General features: G+C 36.0%; 1 protein-coding gene across 1 annotated transcript; it reads left to right on the top strand.

Moving 5' to 3' along the window:
• The first annotated feature begins 1484 nt into the window (after positions 1–1484).
• Positions 1485–21936, top strand: LOC108771951 (acetylcholinesterase). The gene is made up of 8 exons (XM_018537374.1): positions 1485–1555; positions 7216–7577; positions 9265–9495; positions 11081–11372; positions 12793–13428; positions 13732–13893; positions 14615–14790; positions 21771–21936. Exons 1-8 carry the CDS (start codon positions 1551–1553, stop codon positions 21917–21919), a joined length of 2013 nt encoding a protein of 670 aa, XP_018392876.1. The 5' UTR covers positions 1485–1550; the 3' UTR covers positions 21920–21936.
• Positions 21937–22275: the final 339 nt, after the last annotated feature.

The following is a 22275-nucleotide window of genomic DNA, read 5'->3' as shown; positions in this document are numbered from 1 at the left end:
TTTGATAGTCCAACCAAATTATTTTCAGATCTGTATCTAGTTAAATTGTTAGAAAGCAAAACCGTCCATTCCGTCTATTTTATAAATTAATAAGAATGATTGTAATTCGCCGATGTGACATACGGAAAATTGAATTGTTTAACACTTCAGAAGAGAAAGAAATTTTATATACTATACAATCGAGCGAGTTTTCGATAGACCCTGCACCGTTCGTTCCGGAGGGTTAAAAGAAACCCTCTGTCTTCGGCGGCGAGATGTTATTAAATTTGTCCGTTCGTACGGTACGAGGAGAAAATTTTGCATATCGAGTTGAGGGTTGGCAGACCTCGACTGGCAGCAAACCTGGCCTCTGCATGGCGAACGACATTCGGCTCGACGTGTCCGATCCCCGCCCGATCGATCTACGCGCTTCCAGCCGCGGCGGCTGGCTGTGTGGATCACGTACCCTACCTATATCGTACACGCGATAACGTATAATGCTGCCGCAGTGCCAAGGGAAGTAACTAGTCGCTTCGTGGCTCTAATGCGGCGTCGGGCCTCGCGCTGTCACTCCCGTAAACGCTCGCCAGCCCATCATCGTCGCCGTCGTCGTTGTCAGTGCTTTTCGTTGGCGGGGCGCGTCCCGTCTCCCGCATCGTCGAGACTGTCGTCATTATTGCGACGCGATATCGATAATAATCCCTTCGCGGATCTTTCGCGGGCGCCCGCGATTCTAATTGAATAAGTATCATAATTGATAAGTATCGATAAACGGGACGGGAGAACGCCGACAAAGAGAGAGAGAGGGAGAAAGAGAGAGGGAGGGAGAGTGTCGCGCGGCGAATATCGTTGAAAAATCTCGGTGAGTCTGAAAAGAGAGAGAGAGAGAGAGAGAGAGAGAGAGAGAGAGAGAGAGATTCTAATCCGTGATTTGTTAATTTGCTCTCTGACTTTTATTTAATTTTTTTATTAACTTTTTATTTTTTTTAAAGAAGATCAGAGCATCTAGAATCTAGATTATACCGACTTTTTAATTTAAATCAGCGAAACTGAACGTTATACGCGTTGATATACGAATCGTATCATTCGAGTTAAACGGTAAATCAGACGCAATTAATATCATTCGATTATTCGAACTTGATGTTTAAATTGAAGCCGATTGCCGCTCGGGATTCGCTGAGAACCTTGGCGGCCTTGTTTCCGCCGCTGATTTGCCTGGACGGAATCTCTATTCCGACATAGAAACCTTCTATCGGCGTTCGTTTCGCCTAGTGTGCCTCGCCACCGTGCGACCAATAAATCCTAATTTTACGACGACGTTAATCTCGTCCTCGTGCGTAAACTTCCGCGTGCGACGACGTTCCCGTGGACGCGCCGCTCCCGTGTGACCGAGCGTACGTACGACCACGCACGGAACACGTAGAAGGAAGTTGCTAATCAACGTGGACCTTCGTGTGGTAACTAGAGAATACTATCATCCTACTAATACCTCCCTCTGCCCCTGCCCTAACGTGTGTGAGACGGGGAAAGAGATACAGATCGAGAGGGAGTGCGACCGAATCGTATTGAACATGACGTGCGTATATTTGCGTAATTACGTATTTAATTATACGTTCTTTGGAGTGGAATCTCACTCTAAAGAGTGGAAATTGAGCCAGTTTGAAAACAGACCGGCTGAATTTTCGATCTTCAAGAGTGCGATTTCACTTTTCAGAGTAAGATTCGCTTTAAGTTTCAAAGAGCACATATAGTTTATATATGGTATATCGTCAGTCAAAAGTTTAAGATTAATTGAAAGCGCATAAAATGAATTCAAACTTGTCTATTATTAATATATCTTTGTTATTTTATTCATTGCTTTGTTATGAGAGATGAAAAGTAGCATAAAATGTTTGAAAGTTCTGAAAAAAATACCGTTTACAAGATTATTTTGCAAGAAAAGCACTGTAAAGTAGTGTAGAGTATTTTTAAATAAAGTAGAGTAGACTTTTTTTGTTAAAGTATCTTATTACTAATCTAAGTAAAATATCTACACACAAATTTATTTGTTTTTTGACAAACGATTCTTCTACTCACTTTTTAAAATAATTTACAACTCAATTTCTAAAAAGGCTTTATAATATAGTTTATCTTGAAATTAGCATTCGGAGAGCTTCTTTTAAAATATACATCTTTTCCTCTTAAATAGATTTCTTATAATTCATTATTTTATTTCTTGCCTCAAAATATTATTGTTTCGACATTGCTAGTGGCTTTCCTGTTTTGTAAAAAGTAAATAATCCTACGTCAGTCACAACTGCGCTCTGTAAATATAATACTGTTTACTTTTAAATTACGAAGAAATATAAGGTATTGAGAAACAGACTTGGAATTTTAATATTTTATTGAAATACTCATAAATTTTATTCAATATATACCATGGTAAAGAAAAGCTTCAAGCATGTATGAAATTTAGGAGTATTCCAGTGAAAATAATATGTAAATTTCTGAATTATATATAAAAATTTCTAAATTAAATATAAATTTCTGAAATTTCTGAATATACTATCGCATTTATATCAAATATATATAACACGCATACACATTTTCAACGTGCGATAGTATGCAGAAATTTGTTATGCGGAGCTACGATATCGTATTTCCCATCGATAACAGTATACAAGGTATATAGGGTACCCTACTTCTCACACATTATTCCTTAACAACAGATTTCTCGGCCGATTTGAAGTCGATCTTTCCTTGACGAAAATATCGAGACGTCGACAATTCTCGAGTTATCGCAAAATGAAAGACTTTTTACGAATTTAAGTCCCCGTTTAAATGGAGGTAAAAGAAAGAATATAAATATAATACCTCTCAGATGGAGTTTACTTTGATGGAATTTTAATTCAAGGCTTATAGAGTTACATTAGTAACATTATGTTAAAAATTTGAAGAGCCGTGATAAAATGATGAGCACCCACGACAGGTTCGCCGAAGAGAAATCGACTCCATATTAAAAAATAATGCGCGTGAAACAGGATGCCTTGTACCCTACACTAAATCAGTCTATTGTTTAATATTAACGAGAAACAGAATATCCCATTTGAAATTTGTCAAAGTATATCTGCCGTTTAGATATAACGCATGATTTTTTAATCGCAAACACAGCGCGGATCTGCAGAAAGAAATGTTTTATTGCAAGATCGTAATTACGATCGTTGGCTGTGTTTGACAGAAAAAGCAGCTTGGCAATTGTTGTAAGATTCTTTGATACAGGCTTGCGACAAAATCATAAATCAAAGAAATCGAGAAAATATCAGGGAAATTGAAACCGGTCAGGGAAAATATGGAATTTTGCAAAATTTTCTGGAAAATCAAAATTCTTAGCTTTTTAAAGAAGTTTAACATGTATGTATATAAAAGTTTAATATATGCTTTTGAGGCTTTCACGGATATTATCTTCAAAGTATTATCTTCAAAGTACTTGAGGCTTTGCGGATTATCGCCACGTTTTTATTCATTGCTAATGCCAATGTTTCGTGTACTGAAGTATCATTCACAGTATTAGCGCGCTCCTCGCTCTAATGAAGTGAACAGCATGCCGTTTCATAAATCTTACATGAAACATTGGCATTAGCAATGGATAAAAACACGACGATAATCTGCAAAATCTTCTTGTACTTTTGAAGTTCAATATTATATTTAAAAAATTTATACGTTACACTTTGTGTGGAATACTACCAACTTAACAATTGAATGCAAGCAGTGTCTGCAACAGCATTAATAGTAATTAAGATTTTATGTAAATTGCTCTTTCAACGAAACATTTGACAGTTTCCAAATCAGGACAAAAATACAAAAAGAATTTCAAAGTATTATTGGAAACATCAGAGAAAGTAATGAAATTTTATCTATAAATCAGGGAAAAGTTATGAAACTTTAGAATAAGAAATTTGACAACCCCATAATTTGATTGTAAGATTCTCTAGTATTCTTGTTCTTCGTTCCTTCTTCATGCTGAATCTAATTGTACAAACCAACCGTATTAAAGAATCTCAACTGCAAAGTTACTTTTTCTGCTGAACACAGCAATTTGTGAATAATGCTGCATTACTGTAAGCTTGCAATGTGATGTCGCAGCAACGTGACGATTCATCTTGTATTGTAACGTTGTTATACAAACTTAAAATTAAATTTTCCTTCATCATTCCCCAAGTACGTTATTCGATCTCTCGCTTAAATCGAAATCCACGATTAATCGGAATGTTTTTAGGCTTAGCGTAATTTTTATACATTTCCCGCCATCTTCTCTATCGCAGTCTGAAATCCGGGGGATCAGATTCGACACGTAGGGTAGAAAGCATTATGGAACCTTATTCTATTTTTAATATCCTGCAAACTTCCAATATTACCGTAACCTTGTCAGAATTTTTCATTTGCATGGTTCTGTAATGTCCCTGCAGTTTGCAGGATTGCGACGTTGCTGCAGTGTAAAACGTGAGCTAAAAAAAAAAGCCTCGCGCTGTGTACGGGATAACTTTGAACCATCCGCCATTATCGAAGTCAGGCGTTCAATGACATTATATACCCTATACGTTAAAACAAAATCCACTTTAATCTGTAATCTCGAGACGCCCTATGTATTCCCGGGACTCTATTATCGAGAATATCAACGTGTGACGCGCACAAAGTTTTTAGTACCTATATTCACACGTGTGTGAACATGTATGGGGTTATAATATTCAGTTCCTGAGGATGGACGCGCAAAATTATCGGTCGTGGGAGAATATCTCTATCATCGCGTGAATTCTCGAGTAACGAATCCAACGTTGTGAATAGCATTTAAGTGAACGAATTTGGGATGTGTCACTACGGATAAAGAGGTGGCTGCAGAAATTCAATGTTCTTCCAATTTGCAAAATTATGCCGAAAGATTTAAACGACAAGCGAGGACACTTGTCGTCTGTCTGTCAGTTATGTAACGACCTTATTATGAAGTATCATGAATGCTCGGCGGAAGAAACGCGAGAATAGACGAAAAGAGAAAGACGAGCACGTAAAGAACGAAAATGTCATTTAAAATTTAAACGAGATAAATCATTTGCAACAGCCGTTCCTATCTAATGACGCCAAAATTGTATCCAGTCGTATAACAATTACCCCAACATTTCCGTCTGCATTTTTTCGAGAAACAAAATTATCGGCGTATTTTTATTCACGAGAAAAGCGTTAAGTTTAACGCATCTATTCGATATATCATTATTCAAATATTCTCTGAGTGGAAAGAGCTATTTCAATATTCTCTGAATTTAAAAAATCATGTATGTTTCGTTGCCTTCCTCTCAGTGAAATTAATCCAAGCCAATCAATTTGAATAATTAAACGCTAATCTAATCCATGGCTAATAATTCGACGTAAATAACGTGCTATTAATTAAATTAGCTTAGTTAACTCAAATAATCTCAATTACCGGCGCGGTTTCTCTCTCGGATGCGCTGGAAACCGCGGCTTGAATTACGGTCAGATAGGGTTACTTTGTCCCTGCGGGGGTAATTTTGTGCCACACGGCAGAGGATGATTTTCTAGAACACGCGGGTTATTCAGGAAAGAAGGATGCTCGACGGGAAATCTTTCGGAAATCACATCTCTGGCGGTTCCTTTTAAACCGCACGCGGCGGATCCCCTTCGAAATTAATAAATGCGTTCGCGACATACGTTATGTACCGCTGGAGCATTTTCCTTGTTCTTGCATTTTTCACATTACAGGCATGTTTACGTCAGATGTGCGGGGCGCAACGCAAAGTTGAAAATAAGCTCGATCTTATCCCGCTCGATCGTTATGTTTTTATGAGACACGTCTGTGTTTTGGATGTCGTAACGGCCGCGAATGAGGCCTTTCCTATACACAAACAAAAAAAAAGATTATTCTTAAGTCAATCATAATACGATTGTATATAAGTAAAAAATATTATGATCTTGCTTTAAAGATTTTCAGTCTTGATTTGATTAAAAATAAATTTGTAAGATCTTTGATCGAAGTAATACAATACTTAAACGCAAATTCAAACGAACTAAAAAAATCTTTGAAGTAAGGTTATAACGTATTTGCTTATAGGTGAGTATATTATTGCTGATTTAAGAATAGCCTTTTTTCTAGATAGAAATTCTTGAGTAAAATGGACACCATATTGCTATATTTTTCAGGATCCGCTTAAAAAAAAAAAGATAGATTATGCATGAAACAGAATGAGATATCCACGCGTCTTATTTTAGCTCAAGCAGGTCCTGAAAAATATGGTGGACCAATCAGAAGTTGTTTAACCGATGCAACCTCTCACTCGAGGGTCTCTAGTCTTTTTTTACCGCAATGCGTTTCGCGAAATGCAGCTGTATCGCAGATTTATTCTCACGAGCTACGTATCACCTGTGTACGTTATGCTAATGTATTTATCAATAGCGTGCCCGAAACAGCCATTTGTTATTCGCAAACGCATCCCGTCCAGCATCGTTTTACAAATGTTGTATATATTATACGATGGTTTTACTGCGCGAGTAGCGAAACGTCCCGGCGCTTAGAAACCGAATTTATTATTTGCCAGATAAAGAACGAGTTTCCGGTAGGGATTAACCCTTTCCAATTCTCCATCTCCGCAACATTTTCGACACAGTGTATCATAGTATACAGCCAAGAGTAATTAAAGGCTACACGTGGATCGACTCTCTCGAATAACCGCTTTTTAAACATTTTACACCAAATAATTTGCCCATTTTCCATTCACGCTGTATACACACACGCGAAGTCCATTTTAGGCGATATATTATTCACGTGAGATTTCAAGATAGAATTCTATTTATAATTTTATATATTGATGTACATATGTACATTTTAAAGCGTATTTTATTCATGCAAAGATTCTTTGATTCTCTTCAAACGTTTTTCATATTGTATGGCATAGAAAATTATAAATAGAATTCTATTTTGAATTCCAACACAAATTATAGATGTTCTAAAATTACATTTAATTTGTTCTAAGCGAAAAATAATTACAATAGTTTCGCGAAATTGACAGATCGGAGAAGAAAAGACGCGTGTATTACGAACATACGTGTAGATATTTAATTTCAATTTCATTTCATTTCATTTCTATCGATCGTTATTATACTTTCGTAAGATATTTGTAGATACAATTCTCCCTCTCCGCGTGCACGATAAGTGATGCGCGAAATGCGCGCGATTCTTATTCTCTCTTGCAGCCGAGCAGGCACGATGTCGAGAAACTCAAGTTCCTGGCGGACCGGCAGACTGGAGGCCCTGCTGGTACTGAGCCTGTTCCTGCTCCTCGTCCTGCAGCCGGATCCTTGCCTCGGTTCGCCGTCCCACCGGAGCAGGCATCACGAGCACGAGCTGCACACCGCGCAGGAGACGTCGCACGAGGACGCCAGGAGTTCCAGGTCGAGCGAGGAGCTCCCACGGCCGGCCGCTCTCGTCGGCCACTCCGACGATCCGCTGGTGGTGCGCACCAGAAAAGGCATGGTCCGCGGCAAAACCATGGTCGCGAAAACCGGCAAGAGCGTCGACGCCTGGTTTGGTATACCCTACGCCCAAAAACCCATCGGTGAGTCCCGCACATCAATTTGTATCAGAGATTACGCTTTCAATGGGGAAATGTGGGAAACAGTCCAAGTAGCAAGGTGATATTTTAATGACATTAAAGACGTTATTAAGATGTTGTTATTAAGATATTGTTTGACGTCATCTTGCTATTTGGGAACATTCTCAAATAGCACACAAACATTCTATGAATATCCTATCATTTTTTAACAATATTCGTATATTCTACGAATGTACCGAAAACATTGTCAAATATTAATACGTTTACAGTATATTTGAATGACACAATGATAAATTATGAGAGAATATTTCTAGAATATTTTATATAATATTTTGTAGAATATGTGCTATCATAAGAAAACAAAGTTAAAATAATGTCATATTGACAGAAAGATAAAAAAATGACATACATTTAATTAATAATGATCGATTAATATGACGTTAAATTAACATTATTTTGGCTTTCTTTCTTCTTGGGGTATTTTTAAGCATGTCTGGGCCCGATCTTGTCCACAAAGTAAGGCTAGCACACTGCATACGTACAATTAATTTGACAAATATTCTGCGGAACGTTATATGAATGTTTTTTATATTATTTTTATATTATGTGAATATGAATTTTTTATAATAAAGAGATTCTGTATATATTATATATAGAACATTAGATTTAAATATTCCAAAATCAAAAATACTTTATTAAAATATTTATTTTGCTATCTGGTATTAGTGAGGAAGGGCAATAGTTGATCAGATACTTTTCTCATTCAATTGTGCAATGTATGATGATTACGCATATTTCTGTCCTTCATGTGTTGTCTTCAGCTGCCACATTTGAATGCGCAATCTATCATATTAGTCTATTTGTCTCGCAAATGAAGCGGGGAGAAGCAAAGGAAAATAGCGCTCTCTCGGACTAAGAATTGTGCTCGTAGCCGTGATCGGCTTAGGATGTAGCGAGTATTCTTCGCTATATAACGAATGAAAGATGTGGGATGAAAGAAGTTTCGTTCAACCTCGATCGCGTAATCTTCGTCGAAAATTATATCTTTCGAATACTTGAAATAATATGCTTGGAACTTAGAGTCGATTTATGGTAATTTAAAAAAAAGGAGACTTTGTTCATGAATTACACTGAGAAAAATATTATATCAACAAGAAGTACGAACACGACAATTTATGATTCTGATTATCGTAATTGTTTGCAGATTATATCAACTACGTAAATTGATAAATTTAAAATGTATCATATACATATTTAAAAAAAAAAGGAAAAAATTATGATAATTATAGATTTTTCTATGTTATATTTAAAATACAAAAAATTTGACGGCAAAAATCAGAACACGAAATTATTATATATAAATAAGAAGTGGTATGCTTTTAAAAAGTAATTAAAATAAAATAAGAAAATTTTCATTTAAAACTATTTATATTTAAATAACAACACTTAAATTAAAAATTGTATTGTGTTAAACATAAATATTGACTTTATTGAAATGTTTCATATAATATATTTCATATAACATTTTTATTCATATATGAATCTTAAAGTATCTGGTTTGTTTCTTTCGGATTTGAATCTACTAGAATTTCGATTAAATCAACAAGACCTATTTTCCAATGTAGATAATAATGCCGCGTTCTCCAGTTAATTTCGAGAAAGTTTTCACTCGCGAATTTCCAATTCATAGGCCCGCTGAGGTTTCGCCATCCGCGACCGGTCGAGCGTTGGTCGGGCGTGCTGAACGCGACCACCCTGCCGAACAGCTGTGTGCAGATCCTGGACACGGTGTTCGGCGACTTCCCCGGCGCCACCATGTGGAACCCGAATACTCCGCTGAGCGAGGACTGCCTGTACGTGAATGTGGTGGTGCCGCAGCCCAGGCCTAAAAACGCTGCTGTCATGGTATGGATATTCGGTGGTGAGTTCCCAGTGATGAGAATCCATCATCTCGATCCGTTCTCGAGCATGCAATTTAAGCGTGATTTTGTCGATAAAATCTCCGTTTCTCACGTAGGGGGAGGAGAACAGCTTTAAAGAATTCCCGAAATCGTTTTATTTTTCCAAAACATGAGTCGGGTTGCATTTCCATTCTAAATTTTTCCACCTAAAATTCTATGGCCTTTCTCTTTCAGACAGAATTTCATGATATTTTTTAACTTTCAATAATATTTTGAAAACTTTGTATTTTTATTCTGATTTGGAAACTATCAAATATTTTGTTGAAAGATCAATTTAGCATAGCATTTTAATATTACTGATACTGCTTACAGTTTTAATGGTTAAATTGACAATAAAAATCGCATAGAATATAAGATAATGTATGTTATATTAAATTTCTTTAAAACTAAGAATTTTAATTTTCCAAAAAATTTTGCAAAATTTTCTGACTCTTCTTTGCTTTTCTCCGACTTTTTCAATTTTCTCGATAATTCCTTGATTTCTTTAATTTTCAGTTTTATAATAATCCTGATGAGACATTGCGACCTTGACATTCCTCACGCGACTTCGCGTTTTTTTCACCAGTTGCAAAATCGGAAGCACTCCTAAAAGCTACTTTGTCAAATCCCTTTCAACTCCGCCGTCACGCTCTGAATGATGTCAGCAAGCATTATGCTGTCGTTTATGCCAGTTATAAATCTGTGATTCTTTTATTGCCCTGTCACCATACGCTTGTTGCGGCCTGATTGATACCTCTGTCAGCTTATATAGCAAAATAAAATTTAATTTCCGAACGTTGTTCAATTAGAGATATTTTTAGCTGTGACGCGTGACCTCACGCACACTAGAAGAAAAAATCACCGAATGAATTGCACTATTAGGGAGTATCAAATGGTGAAATTATGTGCGTGTTGACACCGATACCTCAATACGTGAGAAAAAAATTCATATAAGTTATACAGTACAAACTTACGTTTTAAAAAAAGAGGTTAGAAAGGCGCTAAAAATACGCACTCTTTGAAAAAAGTTTTATTGTACAAAAGTAAAATCCAAATGGTACTATTTTTTCATTGAAGGTCTTCCTATTTCAACCTAAGTAATAGTAGTTATAATTCACCTTTAAAAATTATTATATTAATAAGAATTATTATATCACAAAATTTATTTCGCTCAATTCAAGTGATTAATGTGTGATTTTGGGAACTCTTTAAAACTCTAACATATCACGAAGTTAAAGTAGAATTTATATAAATATAAGAAATTCCTAAATATAATTAGATATTCAATATATAAATACATTTAATAAAATCTCATTTTATTTATAATCATCTGCTGATTATAAATAAAATAATAATTATACGAGTATGTTATACACATTTAATAATAATTATCATGATAAAATGATTCTTTACTTTTTAATATTTATAATGATTTTCTTGAGATAAGATTTTGAGATCAAAAGATCGCAAAGAAGACAATTACAAAAAAACAAATATTACATATACATGCTGGCGCCGCTGCGGCCGCGAAACCCATGCAAAGATCTCTGCGATTCTTTTTTTCAGGTGGCTTTTATTCCGGCTCGGCCACCCTCGATGTATACGATCACAAGACTCTGGTATCGGAAGAGAACGTAATCGTGGTGTCAATGCAATATCGCGTGGCTAGTCTCGGCTTCCTGTACTTTGGCACGTCCGACGTGCCCGGTAATGCTGGGCTCTTCGACCAGATGATGGCCCTGCAATGGGTGCGCGACAACATCGCCGCGTTCGGCGGCAATCCCGAGAACGTGACGCTCTTCGGCGAGAGCGCGGGCGCGGTCTCCGTCTCCTTGCACCTCTTGTCTCCGCTGTCCAGGTCAGTTTTAATCCGGGAATAGTCAGCTGGGCTGTTTTTATGCTTCAGTCGCGAGGAAACGTAAAGTGTTATAAAGTATTATTTTGTATGGGCATTATTTAATATATTTGCTTCCTTCTTTAACAACTATTCTTTGTAAAACTTTAAATATACAAATCTATTGAAAACGCGCAATAAAAAATGTTATATTAATTAAAATCTTTATTTTTGGAAATATTGTTACAATAAGCTATTTATAATACATATAATGTACTTCTATATATTATATATTTGCTTGGTTTCCATTTACATGTTTTTAGAAAATTGTGATTAAATTCATATTTATAATATATGTTCTCAAATACATAATAAATAAGAAAACAATCAATAATATGCAATATGTTGTTAATAATAGATATTAAATGGAGTGTAAAGACACCCCAGGTGATCGTTTACGTAAAAAAAAACCAGGTTACTACTCTGGGGTTAAAAAGTAGACAAGTCAGTAAGGGGGAATAAAAAAAGATCTTTTGGATAAATATATTTAAATATACGATTATATACTGTAATGTAAAAAATATATACGTTATATATTAGTTATATGTAACTTAAAAAATAATATATATTTTTTAATATATATTTTTTTTACTTATATAATATTTATATCTTTATTTATTTAAGATACACATGCATATAAAAATACATGTTTTAAAGCCATTTGCGCTGCGTCGATAGAAAAATGACGTAAATAAAAATGTCTTAGCGTCGAGACACTACTGTGTCTCCTGATGATGTAAATAAAAAATTAGCATTCTTTAGATAATAAAAAGAAATCGATCTAAAAAACGATTAATATATTATGGAAAAATGATAAATTGGATAACACATTTCTAATACAGAAAAGTGTCACACTTTGATAAGGGATGAAATTTACATAAATCCTATAGTGTTCGAATGTTCGAACACTTATGACATAGTTTAAAGTTTCAAAGAATACATTATGATTTAACGCACTATCATTTTGACTCCATTAATCATAAAAAACATTTCGTTTCTTTATCCTAAATGTGCAGTACAGAATATTGAAAATATGTCAATATAATACAAATAATATTAAAATAAATCGATATTAATAAAAAATAAATTTAAAAAATGCTCTACCGAAAAATTATTAATTTTCAATTGTGACATTTTCTTATCAACTTAGCAATATTTGAATTTAACATCTACTTTCTAAATTCTTTGGAGTGGAATCTCACTCAAAAGAGTAAAAATTAAGCTGGTTTTGAAAAAGAGTAGCTTACTTTACAATCTTTAAGGAGATTTCACTCTTTTGAGTGACAATTCACACTAAAAGTTTTAGAGAGTATATACATTATAAAGGTGATAGAAATAAAAAATCTCTTTCATTAAAGGAAGGAACCTGCGATTCCTATTTCAGGCACTTGTTCAACCAAGCCATCATGCAATCAGGCTCAGCGACCGCGCCATGGGCGATAATCTCGCGCGACGAATCGTTTGTGCGTGGCATCCGGCTGGCCGAGGCGGTCGGTTGTCCACATGAACGCCACAATCTGCGCGAGGCGATCGACTGCTTGTTGACGAAGGACGCGGAGGAGCTAGTAAAGAACGAGTGGGGCACCCTTGGGATCTGCGAATTCCCGTTCGTCCCGGTGATCGACGGCGCATTCCTCGACGAGACGCCTCAACGCTCGCTCGCCACGACGTCCTTCAAGAAGACCAACATCCTGATGGGCTCCAACACTGAGGAGGGCTTCTACTTTATCATCTACTATCTGACGGAACTGTTTCGCATCGATGGCGCTGAGGACGTGAAGGTGACGCGCGATCAGTTCATCAGCGCCGTGTCCGAACTGAATCCCTATGTGAATCAAATTGGCCGTCACGCCATCATCTACGAGTACAGCGACTGGCTACATCCGGAGGATCCGCACGCGAATCGCGACGCCCTTGATAAAATCGTCGGCGACTACCAGTTCACTTGCAACGTCAACGAATTCGCCGGCAGATACGCCGACACCGGCCACACTGTCTATATGTACTATTACAAGCACAGGTAAAGAAAGAAATCAATTTTAAATATCTCGATATATTATTAAGAAAGTTCGATAATATTAAGGAAGTATCAAGAGTCCTTATATATAGTTAATTTTATTATTATTTCAATACTGTCGAGATATTATTTAGTTAATAATTTTCTGTCCAACTGACAAATTTTCTTTTCTTTTTGTAAAACTTAATTTTCGAGTTGTATCACTTTCGAATTAGAGAGTGACATATTTAAAAAGGAGATAGTTAACATGACGGACATTTACCATTTCCTGAACTATGTAGGATTTAAAAACATGATTTGCATCAGATCTAGGAACAATCCATGGCCGCGATGGACCGGAGTCATGCACGCCGACGAGATAAGCTACATCTTCGGGGAACCGCTGGACACGTCCAAGGGCTACACGCACGAAGAGATGCAGCTCTCGAAAAGAATGATGAGATACTGGGCGAACTTCGCAAAAACGGGGTAAGATGCGTAGTTAATTTCATCTTTTTTACACATACAATTTTATTCTCTAATTAAAAAAAATTATGAAAATTGTGTACATATTACATAAAAAGCTTTTTGTGATTATATATAATTTGAGACAATACACAATATACTATATACAAATAATGTTAAAAAATTATATTTTGATTTTAAATATAATTAAATATAAAGCAATATACGTCATACGTATATATTTATAACTTTTGAAATAGTAAATGTGTTTTAGTGTTCGGCACACGCAATACTTATATTGATGTTTGCTTTTTTTATTAGTGTAGAAATAGTAGGAATATAAAATATAAACAAATATTTTTTCAATCGGAAAATTATTAATTAATTAATACTCATTAACTGTAAAAATATTTTTCTGTTTTATTTCATCGCAAGAAATATTATTTTAACTTATAAAAATAGAGATGTATTTACTAATGAATTTAAGAATATTACAATTTTAGATTTTAAAAATAACAAGGTTTCGTCTTTAGTTTACTTTACTCTCTGTTTACAATCTGGATCTTTTTTGATAGATGCGAAATTTCATTGAAATATAAAGAAGGGTGGAATTTGGTTTAAATTAATTCGCCATCGTCAGTCCGTATAAATTACTTTAAAAATACCTTGAAATCTCTTGAAGATATTTTGGTACCGCGTCGAGACGACGATATATTTAGACGATGTGATTTGTGTGATCGGTCAGGGATCCGAACATCGACGAGAGCGGCGAGCTGTCCCTGGCTTACTGGCCGTCGCATACCGCCGTCAATAAAGAGTACCTGACCTTGGACATCAACAGCACGGAGATCGGCAGCGGTCCCAGGGTGAGGCAGTGCACTTTCTGGAAGAAGTATCTGCCGCAGCTGCTCGGCGCCACGTGTAAGTATTCCATCGAGACCAGTTCTTTCCCCGCGTGACAGATAAACCAACCACCCTCGGAAAATATGGCAACGCGATCAAACAATCGGATCTTGAGAATCTAGAAACACGCAATGCATCTAGGGTTGCTAGATCTATAAATATCAACATTTCCGTGATATATCTGAGGCGATGGTTGAAATGAATTTATTGAAGTAGATATTTGAGTTAAATCAGTTAGTATCAGTTGAAGTCTCCACATAAATCATATATTTATATTGAACACTGATCATTTTTTTAAAGATAGCGTTGATTTATCTGTCAAAGTAATAAATACAAATTTAGGCCTCTCTCTAATTAAAATAATATTTAAAAATAGTCTTTTTGTACATATTTTAAATTAATTATAGATAGAAATCAATTTTGTGTGTTATGTCGATCTAAACTTAAATCAAGTAAGATTCTAAAAAGTGAACCAACTCAAATATTAAATTTTTACATTAATTATTTTTAAATTCAACATTGAGGTCGCATTAAATTAAAATAACTTTTTTTTTATGGAAAAGCGAATCGAAAATTAGGATATATAATATTCTTAAAAAAATTTTTAAGAGAACTCTGATTAGGATTGCCACAAAATTAAAAATTAAGAAAATCGAAAAATTGTCAAGGAAATTGAAAACGATCAAAATATAACGGTTAAAAATATAAATTTTTTAATATGAAAACATCAGGAAAAATGAAATCAATGAAATTTTAAATTTCCCTGGAAATCAAGGAAAAGTTATGAAATTTTGAGATGAAGAATTTGTGACAACTCTATGTAAACACAAGCTACAACATAGTACTGTGGACGCACTCAAGTGATGTATGAGAGAGAGAATCACATTTTGTATTTATATAAATCTTATCTTTAATACAATATAAGTGTTGCGATTGATGGCTGCAGTCGGAGAAATGGCCCAAAAATATGAGATAATTCTAAAAAAATTTGATTAAAATTATACATTTCCGAGGCAGAAAACTTCAATTACTAAACACGGGATTAGCCTTCGAATTCCGGGACATTTCCAACAATCCTGGCCATACACATGACCAATCCTAGGCGTAGCTTTAAAAAATACAATCATCATGCAGTTGCGTAACAATTGCGTCTTCTGCGCGAACAGCAGCTGGCAATCATCTCCCAGACCGGATGATCAATGATTGCATAGGCGACGTTACTCGTACACGCGAACGGAAACGAGGGTCGCGATTCATCGAACCGCCGAGGTCCTCGACGCGTTACTTACCGCGCGAATTGTCTTGTGTGTGACACCTGTTGAGCGCCAAGTATGTTTGATTGTTCTCGCAACGGTCGGGGACCGACTCGGAGAGATCGTTCTCCGGCGAACTGCAACTTTGGAGCGAGCCTCTCATCCCTTCGCAGGGATCTCATGACGTGCAGGCCATCGAGCGCCATATCGCAAAAGCTGTCATACGTAAAATTTGATTAATAAATAAAGGAAATTAAAAATGCAATTTTCTTTGAGAGAAAATGAGGGGAAGGGGAGGCAGGAAAAACAAAAGAATATTCACCAAATATGAAACACATCGCGATTTGGTGATCACGAGACATCCATGAAACATCGTGTGTCGGCTCGCAGCTTGGAAGGAATATACTATTGTACGAGGCAACACTCCAACGCTGACACTCGAGTTTACATCATTTATTCAGAACTGCTATCAAGTGCGCTTCGCCAAGTGTCCCACTTAGGGCCGGCGCGAGCGCGGCTTTGATGACGAGAGATTTCGCGAGGATGTCTTATGAGACCTCCAATCCTTCGTAGCCCACTCTTTCTTTGCGGTCAATTGTGATTGTCGGATTTTTTTCGTTCTTTTATTGTGTAACGAAATTCTTATAATGAATACTTATATAATCAAAATACTTCTAACAAAAAGCAAGATGAGCCATCAAAACATGTATTAATTTGTCCGTCATTATGTTTTATTAAGAAAAGCAGAAAAAAATTAACAATTCTAGATTTCAACAGTAAAGAAAAAACCTTAAATAATGAATGTTTGAATTCTTAAATTTAATTATTACAAATAAATTTTATGAAATAGAGAAAAATGTATTTGTTAAGTAAGTCTTTTAATTCTCCACGATATAATTATAAATTTTGCACGCGTAGTTCCGATAAGAAATCACCAAAACATGTATTAATTAAGTTGTTCGCTGTTATGCTATAGCTTCATTACATAGTGGATGAAAAGAGGGTAGGGACTTTCGACGATAAGAATTCGTTCAAGTTCATTCGTGTTCATCTTTTTACACCACGAGAGCTTTATCGCCTGGGCGGGTGCGGGTACGTTAATAGACTTTCATTGCCGGTCGTATGCACAGGTAAAGTTCGCGTTCGCGATAAGAGTCTGAAATTTGTACCTGCTCGAACAACAACGTCGCTTTATATGATAATTACGATTACGATAAAATCCTCGGCCGCGGTAACGCACGCACGGCCGTCGAGATTAAATGGCGTAGCGTGTCATCGCGGTCACGAAAGTAGTGTGCCACCGACGTTTTACACGACGATCGCTTTGTACGACAATAGAACGCCTTAATAGACAGTTGTTACCGTGAAAAACTACCCCTTTTTCTCCGTCACGTGCGTGCGCACGTGAGCGAACGAAAATATCATTCTCGTTAAAGGGAGAGGATTCTATCGTTTCCCGCCCTTCTCTTTCCTCCTTCGTGACACGCCGTGACAAGAAGAATGACGTAGGAAACGCAAAGGGATGATTGGGGTGAGAAAGGGCTGCGATAACGAACTCCCGTAAATTTCGTATAATATGGAAATACGTTCAGGGAGAACGAGAGGGAAAACATTTCCCGCGTGAGAAATGTCGAGAGACGTCACACGACGCTATTAGCGTTAAATTTGTCATGGACGACGGTATTTTATCGGCTTGCGAATGTGACGTTCAGTTTCGTATATTAGCGCTATAAATGATTGTTACAAGAACAGTATATGATTATGTACTGTATATATTTTTTTATTATAGTGTATATATGTATTTTATTTTTATTTGCATGCTCGTATATACATATATAATAGTAAATATTATAAAAAAATATACTTATATATATTCGTATATTATATAATGATATACATATATTTTTTTATACTGATATGATTATTATTGTTTTTAGTTCTTTGTATACACAGAAGTAAAAGTTTAAAGTATATATGTACATTTTTTATTACATTGATATAAAACATCTAGTCCCGACTGTGAAATTTAATTAAATATTTACTTAGCATTATCGGCATTTTGGCGCTTGATAAAACTTGCAACGACGGGACGATCGAAAAATTTCACTTTCCTATAATATTTTAAAGATACTAGCGACAGTTTCTGAAAAAAAATTCTTTAGACAATAAAAGTTAATGAAGCCTAAACCTTTGAGCGATACCTCTCTCGCGTTAACTGTTTGTTATTAATAAATAAATAAATATGTAAATAAATAAATAAATGCTCTATGTATTAATAAAGTAAATATTTTTTCAACGTTAACTACTTTATTTGGAGATTATAAACTCATCGCGTCGATTACCGGTAATTAAAAAAAAAGAAAGGAAAGGAAAAGAAAAGCGAAAGTATAAATCCAAGATATAAAAGTAAAATGAAAACAATCCCTACGCACCACTCTTTCCACCCGAATCGATTATAAAACACTATTGTTTACGCTACGTATAATTATATAAAAACAATATATGGACAGGCGTTTTAAAAAAATAAAAAAAGAAGAAAGGAAATCGTGCAGGCAATTTTCCGATTTTGGAATGTAGTGTGAAAATAAAAACAACAGTGACGCACTTTTGCCACGAGTCAGAGTACTTATCATTATCGGGCGCCAATAAAACATAAAAATTTGAAATCGTAAATTCATTTGCGAAGCGTACGCGTCGTTTCACCCCTCAACATATGTGCGAAACGGCAAATCGATCGGGAGCATGTTCTACGCGCCTAAGGTTACCATATCTAAATCACAAGAAAAGAATACATATTGTATATTAAAAAAAGAAACGATCCAAGAGTAGAAGAAACGGGTATAATTTATTATATGGTATATTAAATGTAATATTTAATAAAATAAAACTTCTAAACATAATTTTTTATTAATAATTTTTAATTTCTTATTAATATAATTTTCTAAATGCATAATTAATTAGAAGAAAATTAATTGATTAGAAGTTTTACAATCTCAAAATACGTTTCCAAGAACGATAGAAACACATTAATTAAAAAAAAAAGTCACTTTGACATCATAAAAATCGAAATGATAATTCTTTGTTACAAAATTTGACTGTTTATTGATATCAAATCATATCAAAGTTATTTCGATTTTTTGTTGACTTTTATGTGTTCCTTGGAACATATGTATTTTTAACTTTTTTATACCTGATTTTATTGCAACTATGTTAAAAAATTTTTTTAATTCAATTTATGCGCACTCTTTAATAAGTATTTTATATTAAACAGATTTTTTTCCATAATTTTGACTATTTTTCCGATGTATACATTTTATGTATATCAGATCTCAGATGATGTCGTTAATCAGATCTCAGATAATGTCGGTAATTAGATCTCAGATGATGTTAAATAATTTCAAAATAATAGATCATGTCTTCAAATTTAATGTACATTACAATTATATAGGTTTGAAGGGGTTAAAAGAGTACTAGAGCTGGTAACCCTATATACGTGATTTATCGAAGTGTTCTCAGCATACAAGACTCATATCCTCGAGCGTTAATCGGTTAGCGGTTTCGCGGTAACGTTATTCTGACGCGGCGGCGGGTCGCGGGAGGATAGGGGTGTCTCTTGGGTAAAGAGGGGTTAAACGACCGGCGTCTCTCCGACGTATTGAGATATTTCTTCGGCGACAGCGTGTGCAAGCTCGCACGTGCAATGCAAGCTCGTGCGGAGTTGGCGACGCGGTTTCGACGCGAGCGAGTTACTTACCCGTGGCATCGATCCGCGCCCTGCCTGCCTGCTTGCCTGGCGGTTGCTACCACCACCATCACCACCGCTAGCACCAGCAGCACCACCACAACCACCCCCTCGGCATGTGCTGCTGGTCCGGTATACTATCCCCGTTTACTCGGCTCCGCTTGTTCGTTTTGTTTCGCCGCGCCAAGGCGAACGTGCGCGCAATCGAGAAGCCACCCCTTCCACCCTCCTCTCGGTATCACCGCTGTCATGTCTCACTCCACGTCGCCATCCCCCGCGTCCCCCGACACGTCGATCTTACGACGCACGCTGCGAAATTTGCCTATCTTGCCGATACTGGCGATGGAAGAACGAAGATTATTTCGTAAGGCACGTAGAGTTTCCTTTGCTGAATGCGCGCAAGTGCTTCGAAGTTTTAATTTAAAATTATCTCGTCAAGGCAGCTTGATCCGAGATTCAATATTGTACCAAAAAATTGGAAAATGAGTTGTATATACATAATACAAAAAATTGCAACTATACAATTTACAATATTAAATTATGTTATTTTGTAGAAGCAATTAAGTCTTTTTATGCCATTTGAGTTATCTCGTTATCTCTGCATCTTAGATTAAAATAAAATTTTTGTATATATACATATATAGATTTTCAAAATAATTACATGTATATATAATATTATATATGCAAATATGTTTATCGTCAAATGTATCAAAGTTATTTTGATTATTCGCGATATTATCAACTTTGTACTAATCACGTGATGTAATATAAGTCCATTCATCTTATTCACATTATATTAGATTTTTTGTTTTTATTCTTTTTTTAACCTCTAGAATAACAGAATATACATTTTAAATGTAGAAAGTGCTTTTAGGGAATAAAGGTAAACGAACAAGTCTAAAGATAACAGAAGAATTACGACCGGCTCACATATTGATCCCATGCGACCAATTAAGGGTTAATATACCTGAACAATTAAAGTTCGAATAGAAATCGTTCGATCAATAGGAATATCCCACGTTACGCTTGCGATATTTGTTGCTATCTTATTTATAAAAAAGTGCAGCAAAATAACAGAAAAATCGATGCTGCAGCTTCCATGATTCAAAGTGTATTCGTAGTTTGCTATTATAATTACATTATAATTATATAGAAAGGATAGGGCTTTGTTTCGACAGAGCACATATATATATTATACATTTTTACATAAAAGAATTCCAGGACAAAAGGAGATCAATCAAAGAAAAGTATCAATTGTTTCATAAATTGTAAAAATAGTTTCATATTCTATATGTACACACGCATCTGATTTTGTTATTCTTTAAATCTTTTAGAGTAAAATCTCTCTTCAAAAGACTGAAAATTGAGCCAGTCTTGAAAAAGAAGTGAAAATATTTTCACTCTTTAATTAAACGTGGCAGATTTTCACACTTTGTGTGGGAATGAAATTTCATTCTTTTGGAGTAAGATTTCACTTTGAAAGGAATGAAAGTCACTCCAAGGAATGAAGTCTTATTAAAAAAAAAAAAATGAGTAAAAAACTTTTTATTCCTTTAGAGTGAATTCAGACTTTACTCAAAAAGATCTTACTCCAAAAAAAAATGAAAATCTATATTGTTAAAAAATTTTCTCTCTCTTTTCAAGACTGACTCAATTTTTACTCCAAACGATTTAGAGAGTAAACACTACTTCTACATAAAGGATCTTATATAAGAGATAAGCGACGAAAACAATGTAGACCTACGATATCTCAGTGATTGGGATATCGACAAACGTCTCTAGTACACCAAAAGTACTTACTCGTATAGGTCAGTTCTTTTCAAAACTTCTTGCACCTTCTTTATTCTTTCTCTTTTTCTCTCCACATCGAGCGGTGCAAGAAGTTCGGCTGAAGAGGACAGGCACTTTCTGTATCTCTCGTGAATCTGTTTGCCCCGTTCGGGGAAGTTCCTAGCGCTAATTATTAAGCTCGCGACTGCGGTCGCCCCGCGACTCTGTTACAGCGAAACTGGAGGTCGGGTCCAAGGAGACGTGCGGCAGCACGAGCCTCGCCGACTCCGGCGCGACCCGGATACTCCTGATCTTGAGCCTGTTATTGACCGGCCTCACTACTCTGCCTCACATCCAGCACGACGTCAGAGGTATCGTTTAGCTCCCGGCTGCCGCCGCCGCTGGATCGGTGGTCGGCCATCGAGCCGCCGTCCTAGCTCCGTCGAGCAGCAGAAGCATCAGCATCAGCATCGGCAGCAGCAGCAGCATCAGCATCAACAGCATCGGCATCAGCAGCAGCGGTCCGTTTCTTCCCTGAAGAAGAGGACGAACGAACGCGAACAAACGGACGGACGAAATGAACGAACAAACGATCGGGAAAATGACGGTACCGCGCGAGAAACAGACATATCAATAGTAGAAGAGTGCTCGATCGCCGGGGGATCGACGATGAATAAAAGAAAAAAAATACACGCCCGCCTATGAGAGAGATCTCGGTCGGAAATCATGGGGAACGAG

This window comes from Cyphomyrmex costatus, unplaced genomic scaffold (assembly GCF_001594065.2).
Source record: "Cyphomyrmex costatus isolate MS0001 unplaced genomic scaffold, Ccosl1.0 scaffold17, whole genome shotgun sequence".
NCBI classification, from domain to species: Eukaryota; Metazoa; Arthropoda; class Insecta; order Hymenoptera; family Formicidae; genus Cyphomyrmex; species Cyphomyrmex costatus.
This window is presented reverse-complemented; position numbering and strand designations above follow the sequence as displayed.

What these genes read in the sequence shown, in the direction of transcription:
- LOC108771951 (XM_018537374.1), top strand. An exon ending in CTACGCCCAAAAACCCATCG is followed by an intron (nt 7,578 to 9,264) that starts GTGAGTCCCGCA and finishes TCCAATTCATAG; the next exon opens with GCCCGCTGAGGTTTCGCCAT. An exon ending in GCGAACTTCGCAAAAACGGG is followed by an intron (nt 13,894 to 14,614) that starts GTAAGATGCGTA and finishes GTGATCGGTCAG; the next exon opens with GGATCCGAACATCGACGAGA.